The sequence below is a fragment of the Pristiophorus japonicus genome, chromosome 8 (assembly GCF_044704955.1).
Source record: "Pristiophorus japonicus isolate sPriJap1 chromosome 8, sPriJap1.hap1, whole genome shotgun sequence".
NCBI classification, from domain to species: Eukaryota; Metazoa; Chordata; class Chondrichthyes; family Pristiophoridae; genus Pristiophorus; species Pristiophorus japonicus.
In genome coordinates this window covers 45,129,376-45,145,091 of record NC_091984.1, presented here as the reverse complement: position 1 = coordinate 45,145,091, position 15,716 = coordinate 45,129,376, and the positions used below count along the sequence as shown (strand labels likewise).

General features: G+C 43.3%; 1 protein-coding gene across 1 annotated transcript in view; it reads right to left on the bottom strand.

Moving 5' to 3' along the window:
- Positions 1-15,444, bottom strand: part of bsnd (barttin CLCNK type accessory subunit beta) — a 20,424-nt gene extending 4,980 nt beyond the window's left edge. The window contains exon 1 of the mRNA XM_070886057.1: positions 15,268-15,444. Coding sequence (XP_070742158.1) covers positions 15,268-15,444 — 177 coding nt within the window. The remainder of the gene's footprint in view (positions 1-15,267) is intronic.
- Positions 15,445-15,716: the final 272 nt, after the last annotated feature.

Sequence of the window (15,716 nt, the reverse complement as noted above, 5' to 3'; positions counted from 1 at the left end):
GGGCTGGATTTACAGGTAGGTGGCGTCGGGTCTCGGGGGTGGGGGGAGTCGCGGAGGTCCGGGGAGGGCGAGGGGGGGGGAGAGTCGTGGAGGTCCGGGGGGGGAAGAGTCGCGGAGGTCCAGGGGGGAGGGTCGGGGGGGGGGGGGGTGGGAGTGTCATGGAGGTCAGAGGGGGAGGGGGGGGGGGAGACGAGAGAGAGTCGCGAAGGTCCGGGGGGGGGCGCGCGGAGGTGGGGTCGGGTCGGTGGGGAGCGGAGGTCAGGTCGCAGGGGGGTGGGAGGGGAGGGGTGGGGGGAAGCAGAGGTCGAGTCGCCGGGGGGGGGGGGGGGGGCGGGAGAGAGCGGGGGTCGGGTCGGGTCCGGTCGGGTGGGAGGAGCCTTAAGCACGCAGCCCCAGTGAGGCCATTTGGCCAGGACTAGGGGCTGCGTGCTTCGGGCCCCTCCCACTGTAGCGCGCATGTGCAGAGGTCCCGGCACTGTTTTCAGCGCAGGGACCTGGCTCCACCCCCGACAGCTCGTGCTGTGCTGCGCCGCGCCCAGCTCCAGAGGACCTGCAGGCAGCCGGAGAATAGGTTAATTTTTTTTAGGCGCACTTTGTGGTGCAAAAAATGGCCGTCCAGGTCGGCGCAGCCTGAAACTTGGGCCCATAGAAACATAGAAAATAGGTGCAGGAGTAGGCCATTTGGCCTTCTAGCCTGCACCGCCATTCAATGAGTTAATGGCTGAACATGCAACTTCAGTACCCCATTCCTGCTTTCTCGCCATACCCCTTGATCCCCCTAGTAGTAAGGACTACATCTAACTCCTTTTTGAATATATTTAGTGAATTGGCCTCAACAACTTTCTGTGGTAGAGAATTCTACAGGTTCACCACTCTCTGGGTGAAGAAGTTTCTCCTCATCTCGGTCCTAAATGGCTTACCCCTTATCCTTAGACTGTGACACTTGGTTCTGGACTTCCCCAACATTGGGAACATTCTTCCTGCATCTAACCTGTCTAACCCCGTCAGAATTTTAAACGTTTCTATGAGATCCCCTCTCATTCTTCTGAACTCCAGTGAATACAAGCCCAGTTGATCCAGTCTTGCTTGATATGTCAGTCCCGCCATCCCGGGAATCAGTCTGGTGAACCTTCGCTGCACTCCCACAATAGCAAGAATGTCCTTCCTCAAGTTAGGAGACCAAAACTGTACACAATACTCCAGGTGTGGCCTCACCAAGGCCCTGTACAACTGTAGTAACACCTCCCTGCCCCGTACTCAAATCCCCTCGCTATGAAAGCCAACATGCCATTTGCTTTCTTAACCGCCTGCTGTACCTGCATGCCAACCTTCAATGACTGATGTACCATGACACCCAGGTCTCGTTGCACCTCCCCTTTTCCTAATCTGTCACCATTCAGATAATACTCTGTCTCTCTGTTTTTACCACCAAAGTGGATAACCTCACATTTATCCACATTATACTTCATCTGCCATGCATCTGCCCACTCATCTAACCTATCCAAGTCACTCTGCAGCCTCAGAGCATCCTCCTCGCAGCTCACACTGCCACCCAACTTAGTGTCATCCGCAAATTTGGAGATACTACATTTAATCCCCTCATCTAAATCATTAATGTACAATGTAAACAGCTGGAGCCCCAGCACAGAACCTTGCGGTACCCCACTAGTCACTGCCTGCCATTCTGAAAAGTACCCATTTACTCCTACTCTTTGCTTCCTGTCTGACAACCAGTTCTCAATCCATGTCAGCACACTACCCCCAATCCCATGTGCTTTAACTTTGCACATTAATCTCTTGTGTGGGACCTTGTTGAAAGCCTTCTGAAAGTCCAAATACACCACATCAACTGGTTCTCCCTTGTCCACTCTACTGGAAACATCCTCAAAAAATTCCAGAAGGTTTGTCAAGCATGATTTCCCTTTCACAAATCCATGCTTACTTGGACCTATCATGTCACCTCTTTCCAAATGTGCTGCTATGACATCCTTAATAATTGATTCCATCATTTTACCCACTACTGATGTCAGGCTGACCGGTCTATAATTCCCTGTTTTCTCTCTCCCTCCTTTTTTAAAAAGTGGGATTACATTGGCTACCCTCCACTCCATAGGAACTGATCCAGAGTCTATGGAATGTTGGAGAATGACCGTCAACGCATCCGCTATTTCCAAGGCCACCTCCTTAAGTACTCTGGGATGCAGTCCATCAGGCCCTGGGGATTTATCGGCCTTCAATCCCATTAATTTACCCAATATAATTTCCCTATTAATAAGGATTTCCCTCAGTTCCTCCTTCTTACTAGACCCCCTGACCCCTTTTATATCCGGAAGGTTGTTTGTGTCCTCCTTAGTGAATACCGAACCAAAGTACTTGTTCAATTGGTCTGCCATTTCTTTGTTCCCCATTATGACTTCCCTTGATTCTGACTGCAGGGGACCTACGTTTGTCTTTACTAACCTTTTTCTCTTTACATATCTATGGAAACTTTTGAAGTCGGTCTTAATGTTCCCTGCAAGCTTTCTCTCGTACTCTATTTTCCCTGCCCTAATCAAACACTTTGTCCTCCTCTGCTGAGTTCTAAATTTCTCCCAGTCCCCGAGTTCACTGCTATTTCTGGCCAATTTGAATGCCATTTCCTTGGCTTTAATACTATCCCTGATTTCCCTTGATAGCCACGGTTGAGCCACCTTCCCTTGTGCAAGTGTTGCTTTAAATGTGTGAAGAGTGCGCAGGGTGGACAAGGAAGAAAAGAAGTGGTCTGCCCTGTTAACAATATGGAACTACTTGAGGCACATCAAACACCATCCTGATATGGACACATCCCACTGTTCCTTCATTATTACTGGGTCAGAAACCTGGAATTTCCTTACCTAACACAATTATCATAGTACCATCAGCAAGAGGTTCCAAGGAGAAGGCCCACAACCTTCTCAGGGCAGTTGAGGATGGGCAATAAAAAGAAAGCTTTGTTCACATTACTGACATACTGAGAAAAAGTAATTTAAAAAGCAGTTTATCTTTTTAGATTATGTCACCAATTTTGGTTTGGGAACCATGTGCCAATTGTGCAATTGAGGTGTTTTCTGGTTTGCACTACTTAATGAATTAAGGAAGTGTTAAATTAAGATATAATATTAACTGTAGTCAACTGGAAGTTATGATGAAATCTAATACTTTAACTTAAGTAATGATTAATTTATTGGCTTTACTTCACACCCTTTTTTGATGTGCTGAGGACGTGCAGTGGAACAATGGACATGGGCAAAGTTTTATAAGGACACCCCGTTAAAGCCCTGCAGAATTGAACTTTAACCCACGGTGCATGTCAGTCCCTGATGACAATGGCCACACACTATCAGCAGACAACAGAGGGGGAAACATTGCATTTTGTTGAAACACAAACTACATATAAAAGTTTATACAGTAATACTGTAAATGAGGGCAAAGATCAAAGTTGTGTTATTTGAACTAAAACTCTTGAAAAGGACAAAAGGTTATGAGTGACGTGGGGGGAGTGGGCAGTGGTGGTGTTGAAGGTCATGCAGGATGAGAAGGGATGAATTCCTTTTTAAGGAGGAAAAAGGCCTAGAAATTCTTGAAGGCCGTTTTTAAAGTGTCAAATGTGTGCATGGAATGATCCATTCACCCAAAGACGGAGGCACAAGGATAACAAGAAATAGGATCATGGGCCTGACCTAAATATTTAACGTGAGCAGCTGCGCTTGTCACGCCTCCACAGGCAGCTCACCTGATGGACACGAGCAATGTCATGCTGCCTGCCTCACTGGCTGTGGCCCTCAGGTAAGTCCCACACTCCTGCTTCTCCTGGCTACACAGACATTTTAAAAGAAGAATTGTTCAATTACCTTTTCAGTGGCCACACTGGCTAGGCCACATCCACATCCCATAAACCTGAGCAGAGCAGGCCTCAGGGTGGCCGACTCCTGGCAAAGGTTCTTAAATAGGCGTCAGGCCCCTTCATTTTCATATGAAAAGGAACTTAAAGCCAGTTTTAATTGGACGCTCCAGACACCTGAAAAATGGCCAGACCCAATTTTGTGTTGGCTGTTTTTCAAGTGTCCTTGGGGGCATAGGACATTATGCACTGAAATTGGGCCTTTTTGAGGCCATTTTACATGTGTAAAGCAGATGCAATGAGGATCAATTTCTACCCCATCACTTGAGCACAGAATAGAAGGGGACAGGCTTGATTCCTTGCACTGACATGAGACATTAGAGCTCTACGCTCGGGAACATGGGTGTAATCCCTCCACTTCAGTGGATTTCTGATCCTAGTTATACTATATCTTCTAACCAACAAACTTAAAACCCAAGGCAAAGGTCCTAAAAATAGCCAACACCAGGGGCACTTTTATTGTGTGTAGATTTATTATTATAAACCAAATACTTTCACTTTTGTACTATTATTTATAAGAACATAAGAACATAAGAAATAGGAGCAGGAGTAAGCCATACGGCCCCTCGAGCCTGCTCTGCCATTTAATAAGATCATGGCTGATCTGATCATGGACTCAGCTCCACTTTCCTGCCCGCTCCCCATAACCTCTTATCCCCTTATCGTTTGCTAATGTCCTTCAACTGAGATGATATATTGTTATGGTTTACCAATCCAAAGACGAGGGGCCCCCAGTAAATAAGGTTAAAGACCACAGTTAGCCATATTACCATATAGAATTACCACATGAACCAACGAAAATCAAACTGGGATCCTGCCAGTGCCACAGGAACTCGCAACCCCAGAGTTCTGATTTTTTATTTGTTTTTGATGGTCTTTTATTGTTTTACACGTAATGTATTTTTTCTGGTTTAGGGAGTGTTTTTTCAATTCTTTTGGAATAATAATTTAGTTCAGAATAGACATACTAAATCTATAATAAGTTAGTGGCAACAGCAAAAACTGCTGATGAAATGATTGTACCCAATTCAATGCTGTCACATTGCAGTTATGAGAAGGATCGATCTGTGTAGGGTGCACTGAAGCATGATGAAAAATTTCTGCTTGTGCAATGTGTGGTGTGGAATGCAACCATTCTGTGACATCTGAACATTCAACCCAGTGTTAGATTGGGCCTTGCAATGCATTTAAAAGTCATTCGGAAGATACATTGGAGGCAGTTCAGGGAAGGTTCCCAAGGTTGATTCCTGAGATGATGGGGTTGTCTTATGAAGAAAGATTGAGCAGGTTGGGCAGTTTAGAAGAATGAGAGATGATCTTATTGAAGCGTATAAGATTCTGAGGGAGCTGGACAGGGTAGATGCAGAGAGGATGTTTCCCCTCATGGGGGAATCTAGAACTAGGGAGATTAGTTTCAGAATAAGGGGTCACCCATTTAAAATGGAAATGAGGAGGAATTTCTTCTCTCAGCGGGTTGTAAATCTTTGGAATTCTCTACCCCAGAGAGCTACGGAGGCTGGATCATTGAATATATTTAAGACGGAGATGGACAGATTTTTGAGCGATTAGGGAGTCAAGGGTCATGGGAAGCAGGCAGGGAAGTGGAGCTGAGCCCAAGATCAAATCAGCCATGATCTTATTGAATGGCGGAGCACGCTCGAGGGGCCATATGGCCTACTCCCGCTCCTATTTCTTATTATCTTATGTTTTGTTTTTGCTGATTTTATTATAAATTCCTGCATTTTCTCAGTTCAGTGAATCAATAAAAATTGCTTCTATCACAATTTTTGAAAGAAAGATCCTGAATTCTCCATTCTTCAGACTGACAATCTGCTCCCTGATGCACGTATAAATTAGGACCTGATTTTCATGATAAATTGAATAGAAAACAATCTTGAGTTGTGTTCAAAGTTTATGGCTCCAATATTTCCAGTGTGCTGCTATGCTGATGGAAGTGTGGTGGGGCAGGACTTTTACTTGCCTGTCAAGACCATTGCTGACCTGGGTATCCAGGCCATTTACGAGACTTACTGTTTGTGTTGCTAGCTTTGGGGGTGGCAGGAAGATTCATGGGGGGGGGATGGAGCATTGTGGTCAAAGGCTTAAGAATTTAAAATATACTATAGATTTGCCAGTAGTTCCACTTGGCAGATTCAAGCCACTCTCAGAAAAACAAATAAAACTAAACCTGAAATCCTGCCTATAGTCCAGAAACAGCCATTGTGCGACTCTACTTCTGCCAGCGTCAGTAAGCCTGCACCACTGCCAGAAAAGGATGAAAGCCTTGCGGAATCAGGTCCAATCCCAAACTCCTTCCCCTCTCAGACTATATGATTTTCATGTTAAAATATCATAGGAATTTGAGGATTTATGTCACTGTGTGTTGGAAATATATTTAGATTATGCTATTTACTTTAACAAACCAAAATTCCATTATAGAAAATAATTTGATTTATAACTTGACATGTTTTGCACTTGCAGACTTCAAACCAAACAAACTGTAACACAGGCATTGAATACATTTACAATTCTAATTTTCAGCTATGTCCAGATTTGATTTCAATTGGACTCAGTTCACTTAGAGGGAATGGATGAAGGGGTGGAGGGTGAAGACTACAAGGGTGACCTTCTATTGCTTGAGTGGTATGTGCAGTGATGGGTGGAACAACAGCAGGGTTCAGGTGAACAAGTCATTGTAAATACTGAAGGCCTTCAGTACATCCAGAATTCCATGCCAGCTAGATGGTAATTTAAGTCTTAAACTGTTCGGTCACTTACTTTAATTATGTCATTGCCACTCTGAGCATGACTCTTTGTATAAATGTCTTTCAATGCAGTTTACTCAGGTAAAAGGTAACCTTTCAGTGAGTTGTCTTGATTGTTTACTTTACTCTGTTTGCAATACTTTACTGTTTGCAATACAAATGGCACTGACTCAGCTGCTGCATGTTTTCTCTTGTTTATCGTGACTGAACATCAGTGGCTTAATAAGTGTCAATTATTCCTCGATGAGCGGCGAGGCTTCATAAACAATTGGTGTACGCCGCAAGCCTGGAATAATAACCTAAACTACCCGCGTTTGCAGCTCGGGGCTTTCTCCCGGTAACAGGCCCAGGCTAAAGGTGGCCATCTTTGTGTAAGAAGGTTCAGAGCCCCGCCATCTTGATCCAGTGAGTAGGACAGCCATGGTGTCACACGAACAGGGGCTTCAGTGTCTGTTTCCAACCGGGTCCTAGTGCCTTGAACTGTGAGGACACACCAGCCACAGGTCAGGGTATAAGAGGAGGAGCCACTTCATGATACAGCGCCAGCCGTTCCAGGAGGGCGACTGGGTGACGTCACCAAAACCTAGGTCACCGATTGGAGCATGGGCAGGAACTTCAGCGGGGCCAAGGTACAGCAGAGGTGCGGTGAATGGTCGGGGCAGAGGAACGGAGAGATCGGGGTACGCGAGCGACGTGATTGGGGCCCAAGAGAGGCGAGAGTTCAAGATCTAGAAGAGGCATGGGCCCAGGGGCAGATCGGGCCATCGACACTGTGATATGTGTGCACAGAGCTGGTCTCCAGTCGTCTTGGGTAATCCTTGCCACTGGACCAAGACCTCGCTCTGTCAAGCCCGTGTGGTGGCTGGTGTGGAACGGCCACCACACGTTAAAAAAATCCACGCACAGGCATCTTCCACCTTTCAACATGTAGTTCGCGACCTGGAATATCAGGTCCTCATCGAAACACCTATGGACTCATCCCTTTTTGGTGTGGAAGCAAGTCATCCTTGATACGAGGGACCGCCTAAGAGTTATAGTAATGTGTTCTACCCTAACCAGTTACAATTATTTAATCTTTTCCACATTGCCCAAAATTACAGCTTGCTCTTGTTGTGTTTAATAACAGCTATGATGAAAACTCTTAGTGCTGTTTAGAGTTCCCTGTGATCTATCACAGAGTATCCTGCCTCGGCACTGACGTTACCAACTGGCATGTCACTATATCACTATATAGAGGGTCTTGGCTGGGAATTTTCCACTTGTGCATTTACCAGCTTATCATTTCCCTTCAGGCAACAGTCCTCCCCAAAGATTAACTTCTTACAGAATACTGCAATTATTTTGTTTGAACTTGAAAAATTATAATATTACTTACATTCATATAGTATCCTATCCCATTGATGTATTCTAAAGAGCGTCACAAAATGAATTGCTTTTTGGAATGAGCGACTATTATTACATGTAAAAAATTAGTTAACTTTTGGTACAAACAGCACATACAATGGGACTCTCTGACTGACAGATAGATTTAACAATGCAGTGAGTGTTCTTCCTTTGGCCTTGTAAGCTATGTGCCCACTGTCACTTGGTTTAATATTTGGTAAAGCACTGAGTCCAATGCTGTATTTAAAGCGACAACTATCTACCAAAATACAGGAAGTTAAAATATTCCCAAATGTCCTGAAACTCTGATCTCAGATGTGGGAGACACAATGCAGGGAACTGTTACTTCCCATCACTGAGACAGTCCCCATGCTGCAGTTCCACACCTCTTCGTGGCTGATAGAACACTGATGGAAGCTTCACAGCAGATTATAAATTGCCCGTTTATCCTACTACAGTGCCTTGCACACAGCGACCCAACAGGAAAGGAGATGTAAATCTCAATTTGCCAAGGACACCTGGCAGCATATCAGAAACTCGTAGATGCATATCCATAAATTGATTTTCTGATATGTGGTGGTTGCGAATAAGATCCCCATCATCAGCACGTATTCAAAACATTTCCTTGTAATCTATCGATCTATATAATATATTAAACTTCACTTGATAATCCTGTCACCCCCCACCCCTTCCCTCTCTACTGTACTCAATGGGGAATACTGGTAATGGCAACATTTGTTCTTATTTTTTCCAGAGGTGGCGCTGCTTCTAAAAAAAAAGTGTAATGAGAATGTCTGTCATTCTTACTCGCTCGAGAGATGGCGCTGTAACCTTTCTCTGTTGCAATAAGCTCATTTACATACGTTAAACAGCACAGAAACAAGCCATTTGGCCCAACCAATCCGTGCCGGCGTTTATGCTCCACTTAAATCTCCTCCCGTGTTTCCTCATCTAACTCTATCAGCATATCCCTCTATTCCCTTCTCACTCATAGGCTTATCTAGCCTCCCCTTAAATGCATCATCTGCACTATTCGCTTCAACCACTCTGTGGTAGCAAGTTCCACATTCTCACCACTCTCTGGATAAAGCAGTTTCTGCTGAATTCCCTATTTGATTTATTGGTGGCTATCTTATATTAATGGCCTCTAGTTATGCTCTTCCCCACAAGTGAAAACATTCTCCCTGTTTCTACTCTATCAAAATCTTTCATAGTTTCAAAGACCTCACTTAGGTCACCCCTCAGCCTTTTCTTTTCAAGACAAAAGAAACCCAGCCTGCACTTTGGCAGAAAAAAAATCAAAGAGCAAGTTATTATTTAAATGGAGAAAGATTGCAAAGTGCCGCAGTACAGGGGGCCCCTGGGGATACTTGTGCATGAAGCACAAAAGGATAGTATGCAGGTACAGCAAGTGATCAGGAAGGCCAATGGAATCTTGGTCTTTATTGCAAAGGGGATGGAGTATAAAAGCAGAGAAGTCTTGCTACAGTTATACAGGGTATTGGTGAGGTCACACCTGGAATACTGCATGCAGTTTTGGTTTCCATATTTACGAAAGGATATACTTGCTTTGGAGGCAGTTCAGAGAAGGTTCACTAGGTTGCTTCAGGAGATGAGGGGGTTGACCTATAAGGAAAGGTTGAGTAAGTTGGGCCTCTACTCATTGGAATTCAGAAGAATGAGAGGTGACCTTATCGAAACGTATAAGATTATGAGGGGGCTTGACAAGGTGGATGCAGAGAGGATATTTCCACTGATGGGGGAGACTAGAACTAGAGGGCATAAACTTAGAATAAGAGGCCGCCCATTTAAAACTGAGATGAGGAGAAATTTCTTTTGTCAGAGGGTTGTAAATCTGTGGAATTTGCTGCCTCAAAGAGCTGTGGAAGCAGGGACATTGAATAAATTTAAGACAGAGATAGACAGTTTCTTAACTGATAAGGGAATAAGGGGTTATGGGGAGCGGGCAGGGAAGTGGGGCTGAGTCCATGATCAGATCAGCCAAGATAATATTAAATGGCACAGCAGGCTCAAGGGGCCGTATGGCCTACTCTTGCTCCTATTTCTTATGCTCTTATGTTCTTATGTTCATCCTTTCCTGATAGGTATTACCTCGCATTTCTGGTATCATCCTCTCCAGTGCCTCTATAGTTTTTTAATAATATGGCGACCAGAATTGTACACGATACTCCAAGTGTGGTCTAACCAAGGTTCAATGCAAATTTAGCATAATGTCACTACTTTTCAATTCTATCCCTCTAGAAATAAATCCTAGTGCTTGGTTTGCTTTTTTTAATGACCTGGTTAACCTGTGTCGCTACCTTTAGTGATTTGTGTATTTGTACTTCGAGATCTCTTTGCTCTTCTACCCCATTTAGATTCTTATTTTTCAACTAATATGTGACCTCCTTATTTTTCTTACCAAATTTAATGCCTCACATTTATCTGTGTTGAAATTCATTATATGCCCATTCTGCAAGTTTATTAATGTCTTCATGTAATTTGTTGCAGTCCTCCTCAGTATTCATTATGGCTGCCCCCCGCCCACCCCCCACCCCGCTGGCCTCCCCGCCGAATTTAGAAATTGTGTTTTTGATTCCAAAGTCTAAATTGTTAATTTAACCCACTTTCTACCGTTTTCCAATCTGAATAGCTACCCTTTAGAAAGATAGAAACATAGAAAATAGGCGCAGGAGTAGGCCATTCGGCCCTTCGAGTCTGCACCACCATTCAATAAGATCATGGCTGATCATTCCCTCAGTACTCCTTTCCTGCTTTCTCTCCATACCCCTTGATACCTTTAGTCATAAGGGCCATATCTAACTCCCTCTTGAATATATCAAATGAACTGGCATCAACAACTCTCTGCGATAGGGAATTCCACAGGTTAACAACTCTCTGAGTGAAGAAGTTTCTCCTCATGTGAGCCCTAAATGGCCTAATCCTTATCCTAAGACTGTATCCCCTGGTTCTGGACTTCCCCAACATCGGGAACATTCTTCCCGCATCTAACCTGTCCCGTCCAGTCAGAATCTTTTATGTTTCTATGAGATCCCCTCTCATCTTTCTAAACTCCAGTGTATAAAGGCCCAGTTGAACTAGTCTCTCCTCATATGTCAGTCCAGCCATCCCTGGAATCAGTCTGGTGAACCTTCGCTGCACTCCCTCAATAGCAAGAACGTCCTTCCTCAGATTAGGAGACCAAAACTGAACACAATATGCCAGGTGAGGCCTCACCAAGACCTTGTACAACTGCAGTAAGACTTCCCTGCTCCTATACTTAAATCCTCTAGCTATGAAGGCCAAAATACCATTTGCCTTCTTCATCGCTTGCTGTACCTGCATGCCAACTTTCAATGACTGATGAACCACGATATCCAGGTCTCGTTGCACCTCCCCTTTTCCTAATCTGCCGCCATTCAGATAATATTCTGCCTTCATGTTTTTGCCCCCAAAGTGGATAACCTCACATTTATCCACATTATACTGCATCTGCCATGCATTTGCCCACACAACTAACCTGTCCAAGTCACCCTGCAGCCTCTTAGCGTCCTCCTCACAGCTCACACCACCACCCAGTTTAGTGTCATCTGCAAACTTGGAGATATTATACTCAATTCCTTCATCTAAATCATTAATGTATATTGTAAATAGCTGGGCTCCCAGCACTGAGCCCTGCGGCATCCCATTAGTCACTGCCTGCCATTCTGAAAAGGAACCGTTTATCCCGACTCTCTGCTTCCTGTCTGCCAACCAGTTCTCTATCCACGTCAGTACATTACCCCCAATACCATGTGCTTTGATTTTGCACACCAATCTCTTGTATGGGGCCTTGTCAAAAGCTTTTTGAAAGTCCAAATACACCACATCCACTGGTTCTCCCTTGTCCATTCTACTAGTTACATCCTCAAAAAATTCCAGAAGATTTGTCAAGCATGATTTCCCTTTCATAAATCCATGCTGACTTGGACCGATCCTGTCACTGCTTTCCAAATGCGCTGCTATTTCATCTTTAATAATTGATTCCAACATTTTTCCCACTACTGATGTCAGGCTAACCGGTCTATAATTACCTGTTTTCTCTCTCCTTCCTTTTTTAAAAAGTGGTGTTACATTAGCTACCCTCCAATCCATAGGAACTGGTCCAGAGTCGATAGACTGTTGGAAAATGATCACCAAGGCATCCACTATTTCTAGGGCCACTTCCTTAAGTATTCTGGGATGCAGACTATCAGGCCCCGGGGATTTATTGACTTTCAATCCACTCAATTTCCCTAACACAATTTCCCGCCTAATAAGGATATCCTTCAGTTCCTCCTTCTCACTAGACCCTCGGTCCCCTCATACTTCCGGAAGGCTATTTGTGTCTTCCTTCGTGAAGACAGAACCAAAGTATTTGTTCAACTGGTCTGCCATTTCTTTGTTCCCCATTATAAATTCACCTGAATCTGACTGCAAGGGACCTACATTTGTCTTCACTAATCTTTTCTCTTCACATATCTATAGAAGCTTTTGCAGTCAGTTTTTATGTTCCCAGCAAGCTTCCTCTCATACTCTATTTTCCCCCTCCTAATTAAACCCTTTGTCCTCCTCTGCTCAATTCTAAATTTCTCCCAGTCCTCAGGTTTGCTGTTTTTTCTGGCCAATTTATGTGCCTCTTCCTTGGATTTAACACTATACTTAATTTCCCTTGTTAGCCATGGTTGAGCCACCTTCCCCATTTTATTTTTACTCCAGACAGGGATGTACAATTGTTGAAGTTCATCCATGTGATCTTTAAATGTTTGCCATTGCCTATCCAGCTTCAACCCTTTAAGTATCATTTGCTAGTCTATTCTAGCCAATTCACGCCTCATACCATCGAAGTTACCTTTCCTTAAGTTCAGGACCCTAGTCTCTGAATTAACTGTGTCACTCTCCATTTTAATAAAGAATTCTACCATATTATGGTCACTCTTCCCCAAGGGGCCTCGCACAACAAGATTGCTAATTAGTCCTTTCTCATTACACATCACCCAGTCTAGGATGGCCAGGCCTCTATTTGGTTCCTCGACATATTGGTCTAGAAAACCATCCCTAATCCTCTCCAGGAAATCCTCCTCCACCGTATTGCTACCAGTTTGGTTAGCCCAATCAATATGTAGATTAAAGTCACCCATAATAACTGTTGTACCTTTATTGCACACGTCCCTAATTTCTTGTTTGATGCTGTCCCCAACCTCACTACTACTGTTTAGTGGTCTGTACACAACTCCCACTAGCGTTTTCTGCCCTTTGGTATTCCGCAGCTCACCCATACAAATTCCACATCATTACCCTTACTCCCTGCTTTCTGTCTTGAAGCCAGCTAACTATGCATTTGGCTACTTGCTCCCTGACTCCACATTCTCTGATCTTATTAATTAGTCTATTATGTGGTACCTTATTGAAGGTCTTTTGGAAATCTCGATAAATTACATCTACTGCATTACCCTTGTCTACTTTCGCTGTTAAATTTTCAAAGAATTCGATGAGGTTGGCCAAGCAAGACTTTCCTTTTTGAAATCCTTGCTGACTATTTATTATTATATTTTTGGTTTCTAGATGTTCTTCTATTTTTTCCTTTACTAGGGATTCCATTATTTTTCCTGCCACCAATGTTAATCAGACTGGTCTATAGTTCCCTGGACGTGTTCTATCACCCTTCTTAAATATAGGTATTACATAAGCTAAGGCATCTGAAAGGCATTAGCATTTATGTTAACTAACTGTGAGCAAGGCCATTTTGAGATTTCACAAGATCACAAAATACTTACAGATGAGATAGGTCATTAGGCCCAACTTCATTCATTCATTCATCCAAAAGAACTAACATTCCCCCATTGCAGCATTTAATTGTTTCTTAAATGATTCCAGGGTTTTCGCCTCCATCTAGAAGTATGTTCCAACTGTCAATCACTCCCTTTGTAGTCTCATACTACTTTTCTTCAGAGGTTCCTGATAACAACCCTAAAACAATCTTTTACTAGTTTGTAAAACCTGTACCACCTTTTCCTATTCCCACAGAAATATTCCAGAATAACCATTTCCATATAGTTTATTATCTTTTTTACATCTAAAATATAATCTCTCAGATGCCTCTTTTCTCAGATGACTCCATCCAATCCTTATTCATAAGTCAGACTGCAGACCCTAGGAATCAGCCTTGTGGCTCCTTTCTTTACCACCTCCAATATTTGAGTGTCTCTCTCGTTTCTCAGCAACCAGAACTGGACACAGTACACAAAGTACAGCCTGACCAGAGCACTATATAGTTCCATCACAACTTCCGCTGACTTGCATTCAATTGTTTTGACTATGTAGTTCAACATTCCATTAACTTTGTTGATTGCTACTCTGCATTGCTTGGATGAGTTGAGCATTAAGTCTATTTAATTCTCAGCTATTTCAACATAATTCCCGGAGTACACTTGTTACCCATGGTTGCTTCTTATGTGCAGTACTTTATATTTGTCTGAATTCCCGGTATTTCAATGAAATGTTTTGAGAGTATTCATCACACTTCAAATTTCACACTTAAGACGAGATCCACGGGATGTTTTGTGACATTAAAGATGCTAGCTCAATGTAAGTTGTTGTCACATTTTAAAGTCTAAAACATATTAACAAAAACAGAGAACAAAGCAGTTATTTCTTGCAGCTTTTTTTTTGTCCTGTAACTGGAATTTTAGAAGCTCCGTCCAGGTTTCCTCACCAAATGTGTTCGCAATTAAACTTTATGATCTTGAAGGGACAGGTTAGACTAAACAAGCCTCCATTTTAGGACTAGAATAACAAACTGTGCCCCTGTCATTACTGTAAGCAGCACCATGAGATATGTGAGAATAGCTAAAAAGAAACCATAAATGCTGGTTTCACTTCTCCGAGGAAACTATTAGCATTTTTAAAGTGTCTCCTTGATTTTGAAAAAGAATTAGTATCAATAAAATAAATAGATTGGCATAATGGTCGCAATTTCCTATCTGTCAAATAAGCTTGGCAATGCCAACCTTCCTTGTACTATTCTCTTACTGTTTTTGTCTTTTAACCCACTCTTTTTATGTCCTCGTTATTTTTCTCTCCAAAATTTATCCTTTCTTGTGGTGAAAATGCAACTGCTCCCACCTGTTCATTCCCCTAAAAACATTTCCCTGTGTCTGAAGGATTATTTATTTCCCATACCTTAGGATAACACTGACAAATGCTCCAGATAATCCCCACAACGACCATCAGAATCCCGATGGAACAGAAAGTTGCATAGACCTCGGGCTTGTCCACATTCATAATGAACAGTCCAAGCATTATCAGGAAGAATCCAAGAACGATGAGCCCGTAGCGAAATGTCTTGTCCTCTGCCATCGCCAACTGGCCGGTGGGTAAGCTTTCAGGAACCTTCAGTGGATCGTGTAGTTTTTCCTTACATGCCCAAATAAAGCTGCTTCCTTCTGAGTTTAAGATCGTGCAGCATGATCTGCCCTGCTACAATTTTGTCAGGAGACAGATATTGATGATTTTGCCTCCTTTAAATCTGTTGGGCTACAAGTTTAGATTAAACACAGCTCAGTCCTGCTCAGGTTTGATCCAGTCAGCTCCAATGAACATAATGAATACAAACACCTCCATGAACTCAC